Here is a 22,297-nt window from a genome sequence, read left to right on the forward strand (position 1 = left end):
GGGGCTCCAGTCCAAGTTTGTAAGAAGAAGTTGCTAAGTTGCTTCCAGGCTAAGGTATTATATCAGGTTGGTTGAGTGTGATTTCTCCATAAAGAGGTTTTATAACCGTCAGTGCGTTTACATGCACAGCTTAATTGAGCTGTGCTCAAAATTCGACTTTCTGAATGCGGTACATGTCCCAGTTTACATGCAGGGGAGAAAATCGAATAACTGACGGGAGTATATCCTCTGCCAGGTGGCGATATGTGTCTTTTCAGCAGGTTAATACCATGTTAATATGGCCACCTTTCCAGTTGACCTATTATGTCATATAATAAACAAGAGTCGTTCACGCGGCAGACTGACATTTTGAACAACAACCAGATGGATAATAGTACACTTTTTTAAATCTCGTACATAATGTGCGCGCTACGTCTGGTGCAGAAAAAACGAGCGAAAAACGTGTGGTCAACAACCTGGCTTTCGACCCAGGATTTTATTGGTGGCTTCGATGTGAACCCACTTTTTTCGCTCTGATGTTGTTGTATCTGCCTGTTACATTCTGATTTTGTCACTTGACGGCCTGACAGACTGTATCACTGTCGAAGATTCAGTTCAAAAACAAGTTTTGGTCTACTCCCATAAAGACACGTCTCTGAAGAGCAGAGATTTTTGATCTTTTTTTTTTTTTTTTTAATCAAACCAATCAAATGTGTTGTTACACGATCGTTAATGGAAACGTATAGGTGAATTATTCCTAAGTCACGTTTGGGAAACTATACTGATCGGGGAATGCATGTGCGACTGTGTTTATATATAACTTGTATAGCAATATCCCACACCTTTTCAATGATCATGGCAATTGGTAATCTACGAGCTGCACATCCAAGGAGAAGAGGAGATTCAGCAGTGGATATCGGGCTCTGTGCGAGACACAGTAACTGCCATCGCAGTGGTTGTGGAGCATGTGCGCATGCGTTATCCTGTTGTAGTCCAATATAGCCTATACATGCCGAAGAAAACTGAATTCCAATCGCATTACCTGGATGTCTTAATTGGATAACTCCAATTTTAGTAATGTGTAATTAAAGTAATGTGTTTACATGCACTTAAGTTCTCCTGCTATGGTCCGGTTAAGGGAATAATTCATTTTTTTTAATGTGCATGTAAATACACTTGATTGATTTAACAAAGGTCAGTGTTATCAAACACCTAGTATGGCTGGTTAGGTAACACTGGTAAGCTTGGGCTAGAATACTTGGCATTCCTCTTTGCTTTCTCTCAAAGAATCTGCATGAAACCAATGAAACAATTACTAAACCTCCTTCTGTCTGCTTTTTCTTCCTGCACACACACTTAGACACATACACACACCTTGCTCCTGTAGTAATCCATCAGTAAGACAACAACCCTCTAACGGTTACATGGTGCTGATATACAACATTCAGTAGAGGATACTCCAGTAGTATCACTGAACCCCTCCTCTGGGGAACAGCTGACAGGACATTCACGTTGGCCAAAGCCAAATATTCAAGCATCAAACAGGTAAACAGGCTGCAAGGCTCCCTCGTTCAACCCGCGATTAGGAGAGTGTCAGGCAGGGGAAGTTCACTTCATTAGCTGGGTTAACAGAGTCCCCTGATAAGGATGCGTAAACAACTTCACCTTGCAGGGGCTACGTAGAGAACTTGCCCCTCAGAAAAGGCTGCTTTCCACTAGGGCAGGGTGCCATGAATATTTTAAATGAGTAAATAATTAATAATTAATAGCAAAGAGGCCACTGATCAAATGGAGCAGTGTGGCAACAGACATGAAAAATCATGCTCTTGTAAACAAAGACGAGAGGACCCAGATTTCTTCCCCTTTTCCCACCTTCTTTTCTCGCCTTTTAAATATGCGCATGTTCAATTGCCCCCCGTGTCACCGTAAAACCACACACATACAAAAAAGCACATGTATGGACACACAGGCTCCATATGAGCGACTGGCAAACACACACAAAGTGCTGCCATAACCCCCTCCATCACTCAATAACATTCATACCCACACTTATTTTCCTTCAGAAGAATGAAATTTTCACATATTCCTTGGCGACCCGGGGAATGTGACTGAGCGAGAACACTTGATCTGGCCACCCGCTGTTTTCTGATGGAAAGATTTGCTTTTTAATACAATCGTCACTCCTCCCACCTGGATATGCCACGCCAAGACAAATCCCAGCTGTGTGACTCTAAAACCTGACAGAGCTTAAAATTTCCCTTATTACAAGTCCCCTAAAATGCCCAGCCACACTAACACCCAACAATGGTGGAAATGCTAATCACATCTCTCAGCAGCTCAGAGGACCAGGGAAACAGAGTCACTAGTATACAGGCTTTTTGGTGCATGTGCAAAAAAAAAAGTGAGGAAGAGGAAGAGGAAGAAATCCCGGCTTTAATGACACACATTCACAGAAGTGTCATGGCTCTTCAAAGCCGCTTCTCGAATATCTGGCCCATCTTGCCGCTTGACTTTAGCCAGAGGAGACATTTCATAAAAATCAGACTTAATCGTGTAAACAACGCACAGACAAACAAAAAAAAAAAAAACACTGCAAACAAAAATAAAACAACTTTGGAAGCTGTGCACGGATTGCCTTCAGAGTTAATTTTAAAGTAAGCATTGCCTTCCTTAGAGATTTTAATTAATGCTTTAATATGCAAATAAGTTAGCAGAGATAAAATCATGACAAACAGATGGCAAGTGTGGGTAATTATTTTGTGAATCCAGCAGGGGCATGTATTAAAGTTATGGCACCGTTTTCCTCGGGCCTCTGCAGCCATGGAAGGTAGAGAGAAAACACACACACACACACGCACGCTTGTGCGCAGCAGTAGTATGAGTATCACTAATGAACTGAGACAAAAATGACTAACTTGTGACACAAAGTGACAAATCTGTGAGCACATTGAGTCTGAATATATCATAATGTTAGTCCTAAAGTCACTGATGCCCTTTAATTTTAGAAGGAACATTTAAATGAAAACATCAAAAGTTGTTTGAATGTTTAAAACTGAGAGACAATGTGCAAACAATTTCCTGTGACAGCACCACTAGCCAGCACAGTGGTGGATCATTACATTACATCAGTAATGTTTTTTTGTTTCGTTTTTTTTTTTTTTTTTTACCATTTTTCTATTGTAGTTTGTTGTTGACATTAGCTATTTTTCATTTTGAAATAAACCAAATGTTTACCTGTTGCCGCTTTATGAACAGTTACTAAAGTTATTCAAACTTTTTCTCAACTGAATTTCACACTGATGCATTAAGTCATTGTAGGCCATTTCTTCCCAAGCCAAAAACCTTAAACACCATTGTTAGAAAAGTCACACAATCAAAAAAAATTAGGATTCATCATCAGGAGGTCTGAATAGAATGGCAATCTACCCAAAGAATATTGAGATAGAGAAACGATGGCACACCTGACCTACCAAACAACATTCCCAGCAACTCTAGAGCCAAGCAACTGATGTGACAAAATAAATGAAAATAAATCTGTTGACAGATTTTCCAGTACTTAAACACAGCACACAAGGTACAGAAACACAATTTCTGAACGCATATCTTTAGCATTTCTGAATTAGTTCTTATCACACAAATGTCTTTTATCTGTAATAACTTGGCTGCTAATTTCAGTCATACTGGTGTATCTTTTGGGCTCCAGCTAGTGTGTGTTGTTGTAAATTTTTTTCTTTAATCTTTCTGGAAAGCTCCAAGCTCATAAGATAAAATCCAGAGAAACAGCATATAGATATGTTGGGTTAGTCATGTTTCAGTTTGAGACCAAGCTGAAGAGATTAGACTGTAAGAACAAGTTCCCCTACCTGCTCCTCTGGAGGTATGTCATCCACATCCAGACTGGCAAGAGAGCGGTTTATCCTCAGGGCCAAGCTTAGCGCCATAAGGCCTCCAACCTTCACCTCATTCTGACGGAGGTCCAGTCTCTGAATCTGGTGGCTCTCTGCCAGGAACTCTGCCAACGCCACAGCCCCTTCACCAGAAAACAGGTTTTGTCAGAGACTTACAAGTTCTGCCAGCCAGGATGATTGCTGGGTTCGTTTGAATTTAAAAGGTCCAGGTTGCAACCTAGATTATTTCCTTTTAAGTATCAGTTTATTTCTTTTACCTTATAATGTTAGTTACATTGGGCTTCACTTTAAAAGCTAAACTAGGAAAACATTTACCTGAAGCGTTTTGGTTACATTTAGCATCCCAAGCATCTCTGCTCTGAGAAACCATTTTCAGAACAAGATTAATATCTGTTCAGGTAAGCATGTTGATACCATTTCTCATGTTGTTTAGTTACAAATTACAACATTGCAACGAAGCAATCAATTAAAATCTTTAATTTGAGCAATTATTAGACACAGCGAAAGTAAGTGCTTATGCACCTTTCTGTTTAGAGCTACTTTTCTTGTAGCTCTAAGATTTTACTGATTAAATAGAAAAAAATGATGATAGCAAAAAAAATTAATCTGATTAATCAGTAGCATTTTACAATATACAGCAAATTACTAAAACATAATCAGAACTGTTGATAAAACAAAATGTTGGTCTCACCAAAATTCACTTTAGTTTTTATAGAGTTTAATTTTGAAAATGATTCAACGCTCTTGTATTACATAACTTAAGAAAGTACATAACTAACACTGTGCTGTGTTAGATGCTCTACATGTGTATTGCCGTACCTTCACAGGTGATGTTGGCCTGGGCCAGGCCAAGCTGCAGCATTGAGCAGTTCACCATCAGAGGCTCCTTGATGACCAGGATCCCCTCGTCCCCCAGATCGTTTTCACCCAAATCCAGGACCTGCAAGACCTTCAGGACTGGCTGTAAGAAAACGGTTTATGAGATCTCAGTGATTCATCTCATCTTTTACCTGGGACTAAACAATGTTAATCAAGGAGTTTGCTATAAAGACTTGAGAGAAATTGTACCTTTTAAACCTCACCAGTCTAAGTAAGTTCAAACTCACAAAACCCAACAGTGCTCTGGACCTGTGTGTGTGTGTGCTGCTTTCACTGTGCAAGTGAGCGTGGAAAGACTGGGAAGTTTTAATTATCATCATTATTATGCAGTGATTATTATTCCTTTTCAAAAATGTTTCCTCTCATGTTAAATGCTCTGAACTTCTGTTTTCATTCCTCAGAGCCAGATTAACAGTGAAGGTTGATTAGCTGGTGCATAAAGCTGGGGGTGTCTGGGGCACAAGGGGCCCATGTTGCCCAACAGCTTGAAGAGGAACGCAGCACCCACTCCTCGGCTGCCCCCTCGCCTCGCCACCCTTGTTAAACTCCTCTGGTCACTGCTCTGAAGAGAGAGAGAGAGAGAGAGAGCACGGGGGCGGAAAGGAAGCCAGGAAGGCAACTGACAGACCCGGAGAGCGTCTTCTTCTGAGTTAATTTGCACCGCGGTGACAACAAACACACTTGAGAGCCCCCCCTCCCCACCCCACCTCACTGAGTCGCAGCACAGAGAGGCACTGCCACATCCAACGCGTGCGGAGAAGCTTCTCCGGTGAAGAGGGGAGGAGGAGAGGGAGGTAGAGCATCCCGAATGGATATGCACGAGGGATAATAGCAGACAATTAAAGAGGCGACTGCGTGGTTGAGAGTGTGTGAGAGTCAAGCATGGTTGAAACCTGTCAAACGTAAACCACGGGAGGGTTGGAGTGAGAAGTTTGAGGGGGGTAGGAGTGTGAAACCACCAAAAACACAGTATGCTTTCACACATGACATGCTGGCTTTAAACAAAAAACAGTAGAAGCATGCAAAGTAGGAAAAAACGCTAAAGCTCTGCATGACATATTCACCTCGGAATGATCATTTTTAGAGTTTTTGTCAAGAGTAAATTTAGACATCATCAGCTTAATTCTACAAATTGAAGTTGAGTGGATTTTGGGCCACATCTGCTCCCCTTGTCCTGCAAAAGACAAGACAACAAGCGAGGATAAAGAAGAAAAGGAGATACACCAACCAGAAAGGTTAATAACAGCTCTCCTCCTCATCATATCTGACACGACCAGCTACGGCTCTAATTATCATTATTATGGCCTGCAAGGACATCTACTTATCCCTGTGACTGGCAGGCCGTATGAGCAGGCCTCCTTAACACATATCTATTATTTAATCAAACTGTTCCTTCTTTTGGTAGCACTGAGGGAGACTGGGGGAAGTGTGTTTGTGAGAGAGTACCAGGCAGGCCTTTAATTTCTAGCCTTTTGACTTCCACAATCGCCACTCACATGACAGGGAAGTGCAGTTTATGCCGCCAATCAGGCAGGAGGAATGCATGTTATTAGGAGTGTACAGTGAGATGCGTGTAGGCGGGACGTTTTCAGACGGGAAATTTTCGGGATGAGGCTCATTTCCTCAATACCGGAGAGGAAAGCAGGTATGGACTGTTCGGCTAAGCGACTGTCATACACGAAGCTCAATTTTCCTCACTGAGTGTCTTTTTACATTTAACTTAAAACATTAAATACAACATTTCAGTCATTGTCAGACACAGAAAAAGAATGTCTTCGCCTTAATTTTATAGTTAAATGTTTTCCTATAGTTCAAGGGACTTGAGAACTACATACCTTCAGTATGTATGCATTTACCTTGCCCAGTACTTTAACCAACCGAGACCCTGCTTCCTCACATGGGGACATTTAAGTTTTAAGTTTAAGCTTTTTCTGCTTCATTTAAACTTTTATCATCAGAACTAGATACTAAACCTCATCAAATTTTACAGTTTGAACTTTTCTAGTTTAATATGACACGCAGGCCTATTTTGAGTCAAATTTCACAAGCTATTGTACACAGAGCTTGAAAGTAAAAAAAAAAAAAAAAAACTCACAAAAAAACCCACAAAACAAATGGTCTAAACAGTTCGATGTACCACTGCTACTACAACAATAGCTCCTTTCTTTGAAAGCAGTGTACTCAGCACTCTGTGTTACTTTCCTGTCATCTTACTGAGATAGTTTTTTAATCATTATGTGCTGCTCAATTTTTTCCCACTGTAGTCCAGTATACAAAATGTCTCTGTTCTTTGATCTGTTAATACTTCAAAAAACGCTGGGGGTGAATGATAAATTCAGGGTAACCCCGAGTTACTTACTAATAGTATTAAGGCCTGAATGATGGTCTAACTGTAAGTGTGTTTACATGCACAGCCTAATCGAGCTATGCTCAGAATTCGACTTTCTGAATGCCTCTTCCACACGAGGTGGAGATTAAGTAGGGACCACCTACCAACTATAGGCCTATGTGTTCTACATCTAACTCGCACTAGTGCCCCCTGTTGAAGACTTACAATCCAAGGCGTTACTATTTCCAACCCAGTAATCAGGTTAAAGTTACTTATCCCAGTCACTGTGCGTTACTATTCTCCCCATTTTGCGGAGTAAAAATATTATATTTTTACCTTCTTCTATATATAGGATATATATAAATTTATAAATGTACTGATAGATTTTTACTTTCTTGCATCTAGAGGAGTGACGTCACATATGCTACAAGTCACGTTTTCAGCATGAGGACATCTTACAAAGAGAGAGATGTGTGTTTTATAGCTATCGTCACTATTTTGAGTTTGTGTCAGCTAAAGAAAACAATGTTTAAAAAACGATATTGTACATTCTGTGCTGGCGACAAAGTCCTATCCAGCTTCAGAAACACACCATTGATTTTAAAGAAACATTTTGTGTTGTGGCACAGCACAGTCAAGCTAACAGAGCAAGCCCCACCAGGTGCTGCAAAGCAGAGAGCCGTACCTAATGCAGGAGGGCCTCCATCACCAAACAACAAAAGTTGGACTTTGGTCCAAAACCAGTAAGTGGGGGCAGTCCTATGTTGCAAACTAAAGTTAAAGTAAACTTTGCCCTCAAGCTCACTTTTTCTGTTTTTGCACTCCTCCATTTGAAGCAGATGTAAACACTTTTAACCTCTCGTGTGGTTAGATGGCATAATATATGGACTATTAAGTGGCATGGACAGGATTTCCGTACCAGGGCCTTGGCCAGATGTTTCATTCCTTTCACAGTGATCTTGTTGTTCCTCAGCAGCAAGACCTTCAGACCTACGCTTTGGCATCTAAGACCATCACACAGCTCCTCCAAACCTACACATTTAAAAAAAGAAAAAAAAGTTAGATATATAATAATGGTGCTAAGCACCACAAACAATTGTCTGTCCATGCTGGTGTTACCAGATGCTAGTGGGAGTACTACTTCGCTGATAGACAGTATATATATGATTTAAGCTCCAGTACCTTTGAAGGAAGTTGCATCTTTCCACCTATCTGTATAATGAGATGGTTGTGCAAGCTTGCAGACTGTGTGATGACCCTTCCCACTTTATTTAACTATCCTATTGCTTTGCTGTTTTCATTTTGTTGTATTTTCAGGTTGCAGGTCACAATCACAAAATATGCATAACTAAATTCCAAGAATCCATTTCCTTACACAAAGCAACTGTGTGTCAAATTTAAGTGTCTGGTGGTATTTCTATTGTTGCCCTATATAATGTCATTTGAATTTCTGAGCTTTACAGATGTTAATACAGTGTTTTTGAACAGCAGAGACATGCTACCTGTTTTGTTCTTAGAAAGAATACAGATTTCCCAAATATGAACCAAACCAAACATTTGCCCAAGCATTGGAAGCCACACAGGACTTCAGTGTTATTTTTATTTTATTTTATTTTAGTTTACTTTTTGGTTTATCAGCACAGAACAAACTGAGGATAATGTCTGAGATGTGTCTCTGTGTGACACCTGAAAACATTGGCTGAGCATAGAAATGTGTGAACCCTTGACTGTAGATGTTGGGATTTAGGGGCTGGATAGAAATTTTTACAAAAATGCGTATCCAAGAACCTCTTGACTTGGCATTAAGTATAGAGCTAGAGGCAATATCCGGTTAGCCCTGCTTAGCATTAAGACTGGTAGCAGGAGGTCACAGCTAGGATGGCTCTGCTCTGCCAAAGTTAAAAATACCTCTTACAGCCTCTTTAGTAAGGCGTGATCTCTCACCAGTTTACTGCATATACCTTTTTCCTTGTTGTTTAATGTCTGCATCATTCAGCATCCACCATACTAACCATACTAATGCAATTACATTTAACAAAAAGGACATGAGAGCTCTCGATAAAACACAACTGCACACTCCAACAAAAACATTACATGTTATATATTACACATATTAGCTTTGTAGAACTTTAGTTAAATATTTCCAGTTTGCCACAAAATTTTACCAGTATCTGCTACAGCATTGTTGCTAAGTTCCAGTGTCTGCAAAGTCGTGTTGTATCGTAGAAGGTCTCCCAACTGCAAGGCATCCTGGTAGCTATTCAACAGGTTGCTGGTAAGGTGAAGCTCTTGCAAAGCCCTGTTTGTCTTCAGTGCACCAGCTACGGACAACAAGAGATAAAATGGTGTGCAAATAATCAGACAATTAACATGCATGCCTCCAAGCACGTTATACGACCCTCAAACCTTTGTTTGGATTTGATTTGTACTGCATTTGGAAATATTTGGAAGACATTTGACATGGATAGTTGTTCATTTAGTCAAGTTGGATCTGGTTGAGAGTAAAATGACCATAGGCATAGCTGTCTGAGAGTGAGAGGAGACTGCAGCAAGGACTTGACTTCTCACCTAATTAAGATATTGATGTTTTTAATTGATAATAAATAGGATCCATTGTACAAGCTTGTCCTCTGAGTGCCTGACATGGGGCCTCTGTGTGCTGACTGAGTGAACCTGAGTATGAAATTCAGAGCACAGCAGGAACCACTGCCTCCTGCAATTATTACAGTAAAGAAATGGCAGACCTTCACAACCAGGAGCAGCCATTGTTGAAAATCGTTTGCAAAGGAGCTCTAACAAAACATTTGCCAAATCCCAGGACATTCTCTTAAAAATGTCATGGAGGTGTTTCAGAGGGTTATTTTGTATGTATGTACTACATGTGTGTGTCGTGGGCATTCCCTATACATTTGTGTTACATGCACTGTACTGTGCTACACATCTGTCCTTGCCTGGGTCCTCTCTGCCCCTGCATCTAGATCGATGCTGCAGATTTGATCAGGCCTGTTGGGCTGCATGTGGAATGCCAACATTGTCATCAGGCACAGTGGGAACCAAATGGTGGAATCGGTAGGATTGATCCGGTCGACTCCACCGCAAGCGCCCAATCCTGCAATCACAAGCCCCTCCGATCGAAGGCAATGATCCTCAGCTGGGACCCCCCGCCGGTAGGGAAGGGGTGGGGGAGTGGGTGGGCTCAGTAAAGGCAGAGATGATGGGGTAGAGTGCGGGGCCAGGGAGGAGGAGGGGAGTTTGGCAGACCCTAAAATATCAAAGAGATCCAGGAAGTGGGGCTGAAAATGTTGGAGGAACAAGTTGCTGTCGGGAAGAGTGGGCAGCATACTGTGTCCATTTGGGTCTTTCTCTGCTCCCAGTTGAGAGAAGATGAGAAGCTGTGCTTGCTTTGTTTTATTTATTTATTTTTCCCAAGAAAAAGTCAGGAACAGAGATGGATTTATTGTGACATCATTTAATTTGTTAGATTTATCAAAGTGGATATAAAGTGATGAGATTACTTTTCCGAACCCAGTTTTGGTGATCTGACTGCTACATCACTGTGGAGTTTGGCACCTGAAGGCTGTTATTAACAACCCCTGTTTTGCACGCCGTGTGTTTGTGTGTGTGTCCATCCGTCCATCCATGTGCAGCACTCAACCCCCCTCTGAGTTGTGTTTGCCTGTGGTGTATTTATATGTGTGTAATGGTGTGTCTGTGTGTATGTGCCTTGGTCTACACCCTGTTCATTTGTGGTCATGTGACCTTTTCAGCCAGCATCCAACTGCCCTGCTTCTCCTCTTCCTTCCCCACGAGTGTTGTTGAGAGATACAACAGCAGTTGATCAACAAGGTTAGAGAGGACGGACGTTGCTGAAGTCTCTATGCTTTGTTTATAGTATACCGAGTTGCAATTTTAACTGTTTGTGTATTCATATGTTGTAAGTGCATCTACATAAATGTGCAAGCGTGACTGATTCATAAAATAATATATGAACTATGATACAGTGGGATGTATCTCAGGTCATGTTTTGGCTCAAGAGACTAAAACGGATCCAAAAAGTGTGTGTGTGTGTGCGTATGTCTGCGCGTGCGCTTGTGCATGTGTGTGTCCTGGCTGCCAGAGCCTTTATAGACATGTGCAGCGGTGTGTAAAGTGACAGGTAAGAGATTAGGCCTCTAATCCGGGTCCAGACCTGCAGAGAGGGTCACAGGTCGAAATCTGGTCCTGCTGGCCACCGAACACAGACACAACCATACACACTCATGTAGATACACAACAGATACACGTTTACGGTCAAACTCAAAACTAAATCCACAGTCTATATTTGCACATCATAAGTATTTTAGTTGCTGCAAATATCTTAGTATATCAGGACCTTATTCATAGTAGTGTGTTTGTGTGCCATACCTAGTGCGTACAGTGGCATCCCGCTGAGCTGGGCGTTGTGAAGGTGCAGCACTCTGAGCCGGCTGGACTGTAGAGCTTTAGAGAGTGACTGAGCCGGATAGTCAACCACAGACACATTACACACATCCAGCCTGGACAGACGCACACTCTGAAACACACATGTACAGAATACAGATAAATGTAGAGAAAAGAGTAGCGAATGATGAATGGTCAATGGCTTTTCTGCCTATTGGTACTCAAACATCTTTGCAATCACAGTGTCACACTTATCCACTCATTGACACAAGCACACATACATTCACACGGGAGCAACTGTGCAACAGTGTCTCGATTGAACCACTAACCCTCTGGTTTGTGGACAACCAGCTCTACCTACTGAGCCACAGCCAAAAAGAGAGTTTCACCAGCTGCTGTCAAACTCTAAGACCTGTCAAAACGCAAGTGAAGAAGGTGGTTCAGAGCACTTGCTTTAACAGTGGACTGACCTGTCTGTCCTCCCTCACATCAAGCACTAAGAGGAAACCCAAAGTCTGAATGATGAGGCGGTCAAGTCGAGGCTGAAGGATGATGTGGAGGCTTGGCTGGGGCAGGTGTGGAAGATTTTGGGTAGGCGTTTGGGATAGGGCTCGGTGTAAGGGGTATGACAGGCGTAGGATGCACAAGAGTCAGTGAGAGGAGACTTGAGGAGTACAGACAAACGTGGGGGTTTGGTAACATTAATGCTACAGATTCAAGACACACTGATTGGCTCTTTAATTAGGTTCAGTTCAAAAAAGCAAAGATGTGTTAACTAAAATGCAATGATTTTTTAAAAATGTTTATGCGGAAAAACAAAAAGAATATATGATTGAGATGATAGTTTGACCATACCTTATAAAGCCTTATAAATGTTTGTGAACAGAATGAATCAATATGCTAAAATTGAGGAAACTTAAAAAGTTGTCAGGCATTGTAACTGGTAGACAACCGATTATTAAGCTGACAACGAATATCCAAATATACATTGACCTCTCAGGGCAATCTGATCACACGTGACCAGCTTGAAGTACCTGTGCTCACACCGGACATCAAAACAATGTCCCCACTTGAGGTCTGTTTCAGTTTTGTGCCCTGTATTCAAATGAACACTGACATAATTTGGACCCCATACAGTAAATTATTGTTTACAGCTGCTGTCTTCAGTGAATTGCTGTATCAGAACCACAAGCACTTGCACTTTTTATCATTTGTTGTGTCCACACCGTGACTGTGGAAATGATAATTAGGAACAAGCTTAGCCCGTGAAGTATCCTTCTCCCACTGAAAGTGCATGCAATCGGTTATCATTAATACACTGATCTCGTTGTGTTACTTATTTTACACATTCACACAAAGCTCAGATTATAACTGGGACCCTGAAATCTTCCATACACAACCACTATGCTGTTTCAAGCGGTGAGAGGGAAACTCTCAGACAATAAAAGTAAATGAAGTCACCGGTACTTAGCTTTAATGAACTGCATGCAGCTCCTCACCCATCAATGAAATCGCATCAATAGTGCAGATACGTTATTTTATTGATAATTATTAATTTGGTTAGTTAACAGCTACAAGGACATTATATTTTTAAAATGCTCTCATTACTAATTAATGTTGCCCAAATAATCAGAACTTAAATTCCTCACATGATGTCTCCCATCTTATTGTTCACAAGGACTACAACGTCTATCAGTAGTAACATATGGACTCAAAGTTTCTCAGATAATCAGCTCTGCCAGCCTGCTCTATCTGTGATGCTTCATTATTCCAGTGTACTGTACAGCATGTTCATGTTTGCAATTGGACTTCTAACACCCTTTGCTCTGCCCTGCACATTCAATCCATGTAATGCGCCACAAACTCACTTTCTAGCATGTACATTAACCCTCTGAGAAAGCCTACATGAAAAGATTACTATTCCACTATGTCAGCCAACCTGCTTTATCAAATGAGCGAGGGCCCTCCAACCTGATGTTCCCATACTGCTGTTGTCAGAAATGTCAAGATGTGTTGTAGATTCATAGTACAAAATCATATCCAGCAAGGACGATGCTCCCTGGAACAGAAATAAAAAATAAAAAAAAAATGAAGAAAGCAAGGCCCCAAATTTGACAGGAATGTTATGAAGTTTCTTTGGAAAGAAAAAAAAAAATCTCTAATCTGATACAAGGCATGGCCTGAATATGAAACTGTATTGGAAGTGGAAGATGAAGACGAGGAAAATAAGTTTTGCTCATAAAACTCACATTTTCTTCCAGTTGGGCTGCCTGCAGATTGATGAAATCAAAGTGCAGCGATTTCAGGACGACTTCCAGAGCTTCACAGGAGCGGTGGTCTAATCGCTCACCTTGATGGAGGCAAGCAATCAAACAGAAGATAATTGGGAGGCTGTTTGCTAACAGGCAAAATTGCACCACTCTAAATGTGCTTTATTCTTTTTCTGAAATGAACATTTCAGCAAAAAATCACGACAAAACAACTTCCTTTATAGACTAAGTTTATTTATGTGCATGTGTATGTTGTCTTTTAATAAAGTTCCGAGACTTAATCAGAGACAGAGAAAGAAAATAATGGTAACAGCTCCAGTTTTTCATGATTGGACTTCCAAGATGTGAATACTTGAGTGTCCATTGATTTCCGTCTGCCGGCAGACCATTGTAATCAATAAACGTACCTGTACACACCAACACAACTTCTAAAACTGCTAAATGTTGTCTGATTACTTTACTTCCAAAACCACACTGAATGTGGAGCGAACAACGGAACAATATAGCACAGAAACAAACGATAATGTATACACTGGCAATGTATTCTTATTATCACAACCCAGTGGTGGAAGTTAATTCCAGTTATACGTCTAATCCACTACATATAGTATTGCACATTTTGTATTAAGGTAATTTATTTTAATTTCATTTTGAATGTGGAACATTTCCTAAAAAACAGATATTTTTTTAATTTATAGACGCTTCTCTTCAAATACTGATATCTTTAAATTTTTACTTTACACTCTCCACCCTCATATTTGTAACCTGTTAAATATAGTAGCTTGTTTTCTTTTAGTATGTTGCAAAGCTACATAGTAGTTACAGTAGAAGTTATACTTGAACCGCACTTTCATTCCTGCACTGAAATCTGTGCATTTATTTTACACCCACTATCAGGGGACTTACACCCTCCATGCAGAAACTGCCTGAGAGGCACATCGTGCTAAAACTGTGTGCCGATTTTGGTCTATAACTAATGTTGGGTGCGCCTCTCGAAAAACGCAATCGCACATGCTAAGCCATTTGTGACAATAACACCTGAATGCATCTAGAGCTCCACTGTAATTGTCATTCCCACATGTATTGTAGTAAGTCCGTTGCCCTACAAAAACAATCTCCTGTCATCTGGGAATTGTCCACTACAAGGACAGTTCTATCTCCAGAGCTACGTGGAGTCTAGAACTGACTGAAGATATTTTGAGTTCTTTTTCATACCTACCAAATTTTTGTCTATTAAAAACTTGAAGACACGCCATTAATTATTAACACCTGGCGTACAGTATATACCAGATCGTTCTTGTTGACCCATTGCTCACCTGGTATATATAATGTGTTATAATGTGGAACTTGACTGCACTACTATTGGTAGACAAGCATCAACACAGCTCAGTCTTCCTTTAATTCACTGTAGCTTCCTGTCAGCATATGCTTAGTGTTATACATTGACAGTTTTAACTGTGTGAATTTATTTAACTCTGCTTTTAAGCTTTTTAGTTTCGCTTTATTCTGCGCCACAGTTTCATAATCCAATCCTATTGTTCTGAATGGATTATTGTATTTTTAGGAGTGATTATATGGGGCTACTTTTATAATTTTGTAATCTGATTACTGTGTTGAGTAAGTCACGGTCCTTCTTGATGTAAGAAAACATCTTCACATGTTTGAAATGAATTCCTTAATGCAGTTGAGAAATTACATTTAATACTTTGTAATCTGATTACGGCTCCCCAGCCCAGATCAGGAGTCATACTTTGAATCAAGCTGTGACTGATCAGACAAACTCACGTGACTTTAAAGACTCTAAGAGTCTCTCTGCCCCCCTTGCTCTCTCTCCTGGGTTAATTCTTATCTCCCCGGCCAAGAAGGGGAAATGATAATTACTATCATAATTATTTCCAAACTGATTTTTCCCCCTTCTGTTTTAACAATAATCACTTAACTGAGCGATTGCAGAGGGCGTGTGGGGTGGAAGGAAGAGCCATCTGAAATCCCCTTTTTTTTAATCCGCCCTGCGTCGGGTAGATAATAAGGCAGCGACACCCGCAGTCAGATGTCATCAGTGCGTGACGGCAGTGACGCCCATCGTGGCATCGCACACAACTTTGTGTATAGATGCATCTGCTGCCCCACTTCTATACTTCCAAAAACTTGTGGAGTTTTAAAACGTTCAGTCTGAACATACACTGCCCCTTACTCACCTGTGATTTTGAATTTAAGGGTATGTGCAAAAACTAAATCTTGTTAAGAAATGGAATTTGGATTGGATTCAGAGTTTTAACCAGGATTACTTTAACAAAACGATCACAAAATGAAGTAATAATCAATTTAATTTGTGACGTAGATTTAGTGTTTGGGTTAAGATATGACAGTTGGATTAGGTTTGGTTTAAATGTAGAGCTGGCACTAAACTCATTTCAGAATGTATGTTTAGCGTTAGGATTTGTATAAAATCTGTGATAGTGATTGAATTTAAAGGTTAAATTAGTATTATGGTTGGTTTAAAAATTAAAAATAAAAAAATAAAAATGGTAGTTTAGGTTATGGATTCAGTGATATGTTTTGAACTGGGATTAGATTTAATCTGTGGGTTTACATTAAAATACATAATTATGAATAAGTCTTCCTAGATTTATTTTAGTGGTACCACTACCAGTTTTTTATTAGGTAAACAATAATTACAGTGAACGTAGCTTAATACTACTATTAGATTATCTCAATTTAATTTTTTTTTTCTTTGGGAGTTTGTATCAGGATTTGGTTTATTTGAACATAAGATATACAAACATACTGTATTACTGCAAATTAGGATTAGATTGTGGACTTGGTAATGAAATTGTAAATGACCAATAATCTATTTATCTGCTGCTATTTCAAAGACAGCAGAAACGGCATCAGTAGCAAGTGGAATGATACTACCCCATCGAGTCCAGTAATAGTTCTGAAAGACAGATTTCCACTGGTAAATCTTCGCTATGTTTAACAGATCATTCTGATAAATTAGCACGCCTGAACCGGTGCCAGGCTTCAAGATGAAATCTAAGAATGAGTGTGTGCTGTGTGTGTGTTTGACAAATGTAAAATTATTTCCGGTATGTTATTACAAATTTTCTATAATTACACTTTCATTGAATACATAAAACATCGTAAAATCATTGAGTGTATTATGAATGTCACATAAAGTCCTCAGTCATATTTAATAATGATGGAGTGAGGCATTCAGCTTACCTTTGAGATCCAGACATTCAACGCTGCCACCTACACACACACCCTGCTGAGAGAGAGACAGAGAGAGAGAGAGAGAGGGGCAGAAGCAGGAGGTGTGAGGGAAAGGCGTGAACACACACACACACACACACACACACACACACACACATATCTGGCACCAGCAGTACACCATCCACACTCCCCGGTCTCTCTTTTTTTTTCCTACGGCCTCTCCATCCATGCCACCCTGTACCGGTTTGATCAGGGAGGCTTATTGGATGCCAGAGTATGAATTATGAATTTCACACAGTTTACCGCCGCCGTTGATGGTGACACGGCGTCCTAATTAACCAGTGTATAATAATTAGAAACAGCTGGTCATCAGTTGATGTGTTCATTTGCCAGAGCCAGTGTTCCACATACATCTAATTTGACTGCATCAATCACTGGAGGTGGCAGATTTGTGCGGCTACTGAAAAACGGATATTTTTTGATCGTTTTTTTTGTTGTTGTTGTTGTTGTTTTGTTTTGTTTTTGTTTTTTCCCGACTGACAAGCAAAACAAGGAAAGGGAAGAGTGATTTTCTAAGACCTTGCTTTTGTAGATGACAATATAAAAATCTGTGTCATTGGATAATGGTGACTGGGGTTAATATACAGAACTGGTGTATTGCTTTTATTTATTTTTTAACATGACAACGATTATAGTAGCCATGATGGAGGTTTTATTGTGACCTCTAAATGAGTTACTTATGTGATTTTCTAAAGGCTGAGATATTCTTATTAGTGACAGTGTTGGGTAGAGTTGCTTTAAAATAAGAATTGTCAGATTTAGAAAGTGCTTAAAATACTAATTTGTGTAAGCTTCAGTCAAGCTCCCATGTCCACCAGGGGGCCCCAAATGTGAACAAATTAAAAACGTGGAACGCCTTTACTTTCCTCTGCTCATTTGTACAGTTCACTGGAAGTAGGTCTACAGATTAGTTTCTCTTTTTCTCTCTTTTTGTACAAAAAAAAAAAATGAAATGGTGTGTGAGGTTCCCAGCTCTGCTGAGGGCACTGCAAAGCCTAGCACTGGCCCTGTCATCACGTTCATAAGCCCATGTCAGTCAAACCCAGGCTTTCTGACTTCCACCCCTACATCGACTCATCCTGGCTCGCCCGTCCAATTGCCGCCTTCTTATTTGCAAGCAGCGCGTTGTTTCCTCTTGTAGCTAAATATGATTCATTGTTCAAAGGGACACGGGGAGTACAAAAGGACTTGGAAGGCTTTCCTCGCTCGACTCTCATGCTGCAGAGAGGAGAGCAAGGCAGGAGACAAAAGGACGGCGGCCATAATGTGCTCCCGTTGAAAGAATTAGACAGATCAATGGGACATAAATTGCACTGTTTATATATACAAGAGGCTGGCGTGTAATTGGTAGAGGTGGTTGCATTTACCCCCGGAATTATCTTAACTTAGATACACACACACACACACACACACGCACACACACATTTACTCATGCTCCAGTGTGTTTGCAAGCGCAATTACACACTGCAAGCATATGTGTACGTATGTATGTATCCGTGCACTTATAAAGGAGGGTGTCAGCCTCCGCCAACTCAGATAGCAAGGGGAAACGATGGAATTTCACCTCACTTGAGTTACATTAAATGTTGCTTTTTATTAATATAGTCCTGAAATACACCTAAGTAATAGGATTTGTGGGTCTGATTTATTTACTTTATTTATTTATTTATTTTGAGGGGTGGGATATATGAATAAAATATGATTGCTGCCACAGGTATGTTTTGGTAATTCTAACAAGGCAAAAATGACAATATGAGAATATTTATTTTAAGATATATTAGCTACACACTACTTCAACAACAGGGGCTGATTGGGTTTATTTTATGCAGTAAGTCATTATCATTTTCAAATCATTTTTCAAAGACATTCCAGAAACCTCTTTCCGCCTTTTCTTTGCATCAGAAAGTCGCTGCTTTTGGTGGTGCAACGTTATCACATTTCAAATACAATATATTCGTGTGGCGTCTCCTACACTTGCATGTGCATGGCTCACATGTAGATATGAATCATTCTCAGTGTAAGAAAATAATACAAACCAAGACTGTGGAAAATGTGTGTTTATTCCAGACCTACTTCTCAAACCTGATTAGTGGATTCATTGTCTCTCACTTTTACCAACCTCCTTATCAGTGTTAAAGACCAAAATCAGTCAGGTTCCTTCCATCCTTCTCAGCCATAAAATGCCCAAGTATACGTGTACTATACTTGGCAATAACAGTGGACAGAAAAAACATTGATCAGTCTGCAGTACAATGTTTGTCCATGAGGACGATAACGTCTTGACATGATATCATGTGTGTTGTGAGAGAAATGAAAATCTGTTTATAAATGTATGCAGCATAGCAGAAAAATAACTTGAAGTGATTTGTATTTTGTTCAACTATTTGTCCTGATTTATAGCTGTTAAATACACACTGATGTGCTCGGAGGTGGCACCACTTCCAATTAACTGACTTCAGCACACGATTTCATTCATCAGAAAGATGTCATCACATATTGCAATGTGTAAAAATTTTAATATTGATAAATGGGAGTGTGGGAGGGGCCTCAAGACTGTTTTACTGAGCTTCATTAACATCAAATTTGGCAGCGGGGCTCTCAGGAATCTTGTAATGAACTGCCATCTTGAGTGTAAGTTGTAAAACATTTCAGAAGTGCATAAACTCTGCATTCCGAGCACGAGGATAAGACAAAGGCTGTTTTGTTTGGTCATCTCCAACATGGCCCATTCATATTTTTCACTGACTTTGCAAGCATTTGCGTTTATCACCTCCGAATGTTTTCAGTCTGTCACCACAACAACAAAAAGTCACTGCTGGTGCTGGCGTCCGGCTGGCAACTGCTTATGAAACCAGTTTGTTTGTGGCACCTAGCCAATGAATGACACTCGGCAAGAACGTGCAAGCAACTGGCTGGCTACCCATATCACACTCCCAAATACGCACACACACACGGAGAAAGAGGCACAAGCACACACGCTCCACTTCTTCTTCCACACTAGGAATACAGTGGCGGCTGTTTTTCATCTTAATGAATTTCTGAACTTGTTCGTTCCCTCTCCGCTCGCCGCTGCTTCGTGGTGAAAGATGGAAACCGAAGGCGCCGGCTGCCAAGTCAATTGATGTGTCAGGAGGGAGAGAGGACAAAATGGAGTGATAAAAAGAAAAGCGTTCCCTCCCTCTCACTCTCTCACATACACTCACACAGGCAGCAGAAGAAAAGACAGAGAAAGGGGGATCTGGTTTCCAAACTTGACTTCAACAGAAGTCATCTCTGGTGCATTCACTATTCTTCACTCAATCGTCCAGAGCTGCTCTGCCTCTCCGGGTGGCTTTGTATTAAAAACTGTTTGAGGGTTCCATTTAGTTTTTTTTTTTTTTTTTTTTTTAGCTCATTTAATTAACTGACAAAAAATATAAATAAATTAATATATCTTTAAATGTATTTTTAACATTTATTTCAGAGCTCTTTGGGGTTAAAAATCACCCACACATTTCCCTTTTAGCATCTTCTGCAATAAAGGATAAATTATTTAAAATAACACGACCTTTTATCTCACACCCTTTGAAGGCGGCAAATTAAAAATGTAAATTGGGACCTAATTAATATGCAAATGTATTCATTCGCTGTTAACAATTAGCAATTAAAGATGCAGTGTCTAGAAAGAGCACAGACAAAATTAGTAACTTCATTTATCATTTAAAAAAAACAGAGATCTAAAAACGTACATAAAATTCTAATTGACTTTCACAGTATTTCCCACTGTCACTGCCTTTGTTCATCTGCAGCCGTTCTGAAACACATGATAGTGTGCGTTTAGTGACTTAATTAATGCCACTTTGTGTAAAATATACTGTCCCTTTAAACGGTTGATGTCAAAAATAATGTACACATTGAAGAGTGAGGGGCGAGCGCTTGGGTTGGAAGGGTTCGTGTGTGTGTGTGTGTGTGTACGTGTGTGAACAGCATGTTGCAACGCCTCAGAGCTTCAGCAGCCTGATCTGTGCGTTAGGGTGTTTTGTTCATTTAACTCTCAGCTGAATTCCAGATTCACTTCTGCAAGTTTCACACTAAGTGATGCTACCATCTTGGTGGCTTCAGTCTTTTGCACGTTGATTGAAAAAAAAAATAAAAAATTAAAAAAAAAAAAGGAACAGCAAGGGTGATTATGCTAAAGACTTGAAATGAGAATTATGTTTTTAAAATTATCAATAAAACTCAAACTCTACATTTAATTAAGACTGAACCACCAAAACAACAATTTAAATTCTTGGTAAGGATTCTTAAATATTCCATCATGTCAGTCTAACTGCCATGTCCACCAAACCATTTAGACACCTTAGCTAAGGAATACTGGGAGCAGGGCTTCATCAAGGTCTGATCACTGACACAGATTTGATTTAATTTACTGTAATGCTGTGCTGGTCTCAACAGTAAAATAAATGAGACAAAACAAACAAACTGAAATAGTCAGGGAGAAGGGGAGTTCTTTTTTTTTTTTTAAGCAATGACCAAACAGATTACTTCTACTCTTCACAAAATTGCAATGTAGGAACAAGTGAAGTCTAGACAATAAATATGAGATAGTTATACCTGCACAGGCTAATGTAGATGTGTGTGGGTGGTTGAAGCTGCAGCTGGGATGTCCTGTCTTCACTGCTTTTTATCGGAATTCTGGGGCTTTCGCAATGTGAAGAATTGGAAACAGAAATGTCTGTATGGTTCTGTATGGTTCATGGCCAATTCCTGTATTTTTGACAAAATATAGTATAAATATAAAGCATTACAAATCGCAATTTACATGTCATTAGGCTTTACACGTGAACATTTCACATTTAATCAGGACACAGTGTGGAGTGAAAAAAAGAGATTTAGATATTTTTGTAAGCTGATGTCCTACCTTTCTGATTGACCTGAAAATGTAGAAATCTCACCCATCCCGAATATATTTTGCTGGATTGCTCCTTTCAAAGGCTCGTTGGCACCATAAAGCAGACATTTTGTTCACAGATCTACTCTGTCAGGTCAAGCATCTAAAAGAATCGACTGACAACACTTTTTTTGTCTGTTTGGTAGAAGGAATGCTCCTGAATTCTGATATCTCTCTTTTCTTTTACACAGTGCCTTGTCCTTGTCTTTGTCATGTTATCGTCTCTTCATCCAACCCCCATCCCAGTATTTCCGTACGTTTCTTGTGCACACATTTTAAAAGGATTTTACTTTTACTGCACTTTATT

The 22,297-nt window shown here is 40.0% G+C and overlaps 1 protein-coding gene across 1 annotated transcript in view; it reads right to left on the reverse strand.

The window, feature by feature from the left end:
- Positions 1 to 22,297, reverse strand: part of si:dkey-288a3.2 (protein phosphatase 1 regulatory subunit 37) — a 58,701-nt gene that overhangs the window by 25,169 nt on the left and 11,235 nt on the right. The window contains exons 3-9 of the mRNA XM_047611298.1: positions 17,010 to 17,235; positions 13,764 to 13,864; positions 11,500 to 11,647; positions 9,261 to 9,416; positions 8,015 to 8,127; positions 4,707 to 4,848; positions 3,843 to 4,009 (exon numbers count right to left, since the gene is read on the reverse strand). Of these exons, the coding sequence (XP_047467254.1) occupies positions 3,843 to 4,009; positions 4,707 to 4,848; positions 8,015 to 8,127; positions 9,261 to 9,416; positions 11,500 to 11,647; positions 13,764 to 13,864; positions 17,010 to 17,235 (1,053 nt within the window). The remainder of the gene's footprint in view (positions 1 to 3,842; positions 4,010 to 4,706; positions 4,849 to 8,014; positions 8,128 to 9,260; positions 9,417 to 11,499; positions 11,648 to 13,763; positions 13,865 to 17,009; positions 17,236 to 22,297) is intronic.

The sequence above is a fragment of the Mugil cephalus genome, chromosome 17 (assembly GCF_022458985.1).
Source record: "Mugil cephalus isolate CIBA_MC_2020 chromosome 17, CIBA_Mcephalus_1.1, whole genome shotgun sequence".
NCBI classification, from domain to species: Eukaryota; Metazoa; Chordata; class Actinopteri; order Mugiliformes; family Mugilidae; genus Mugil; species Mugil cephalus.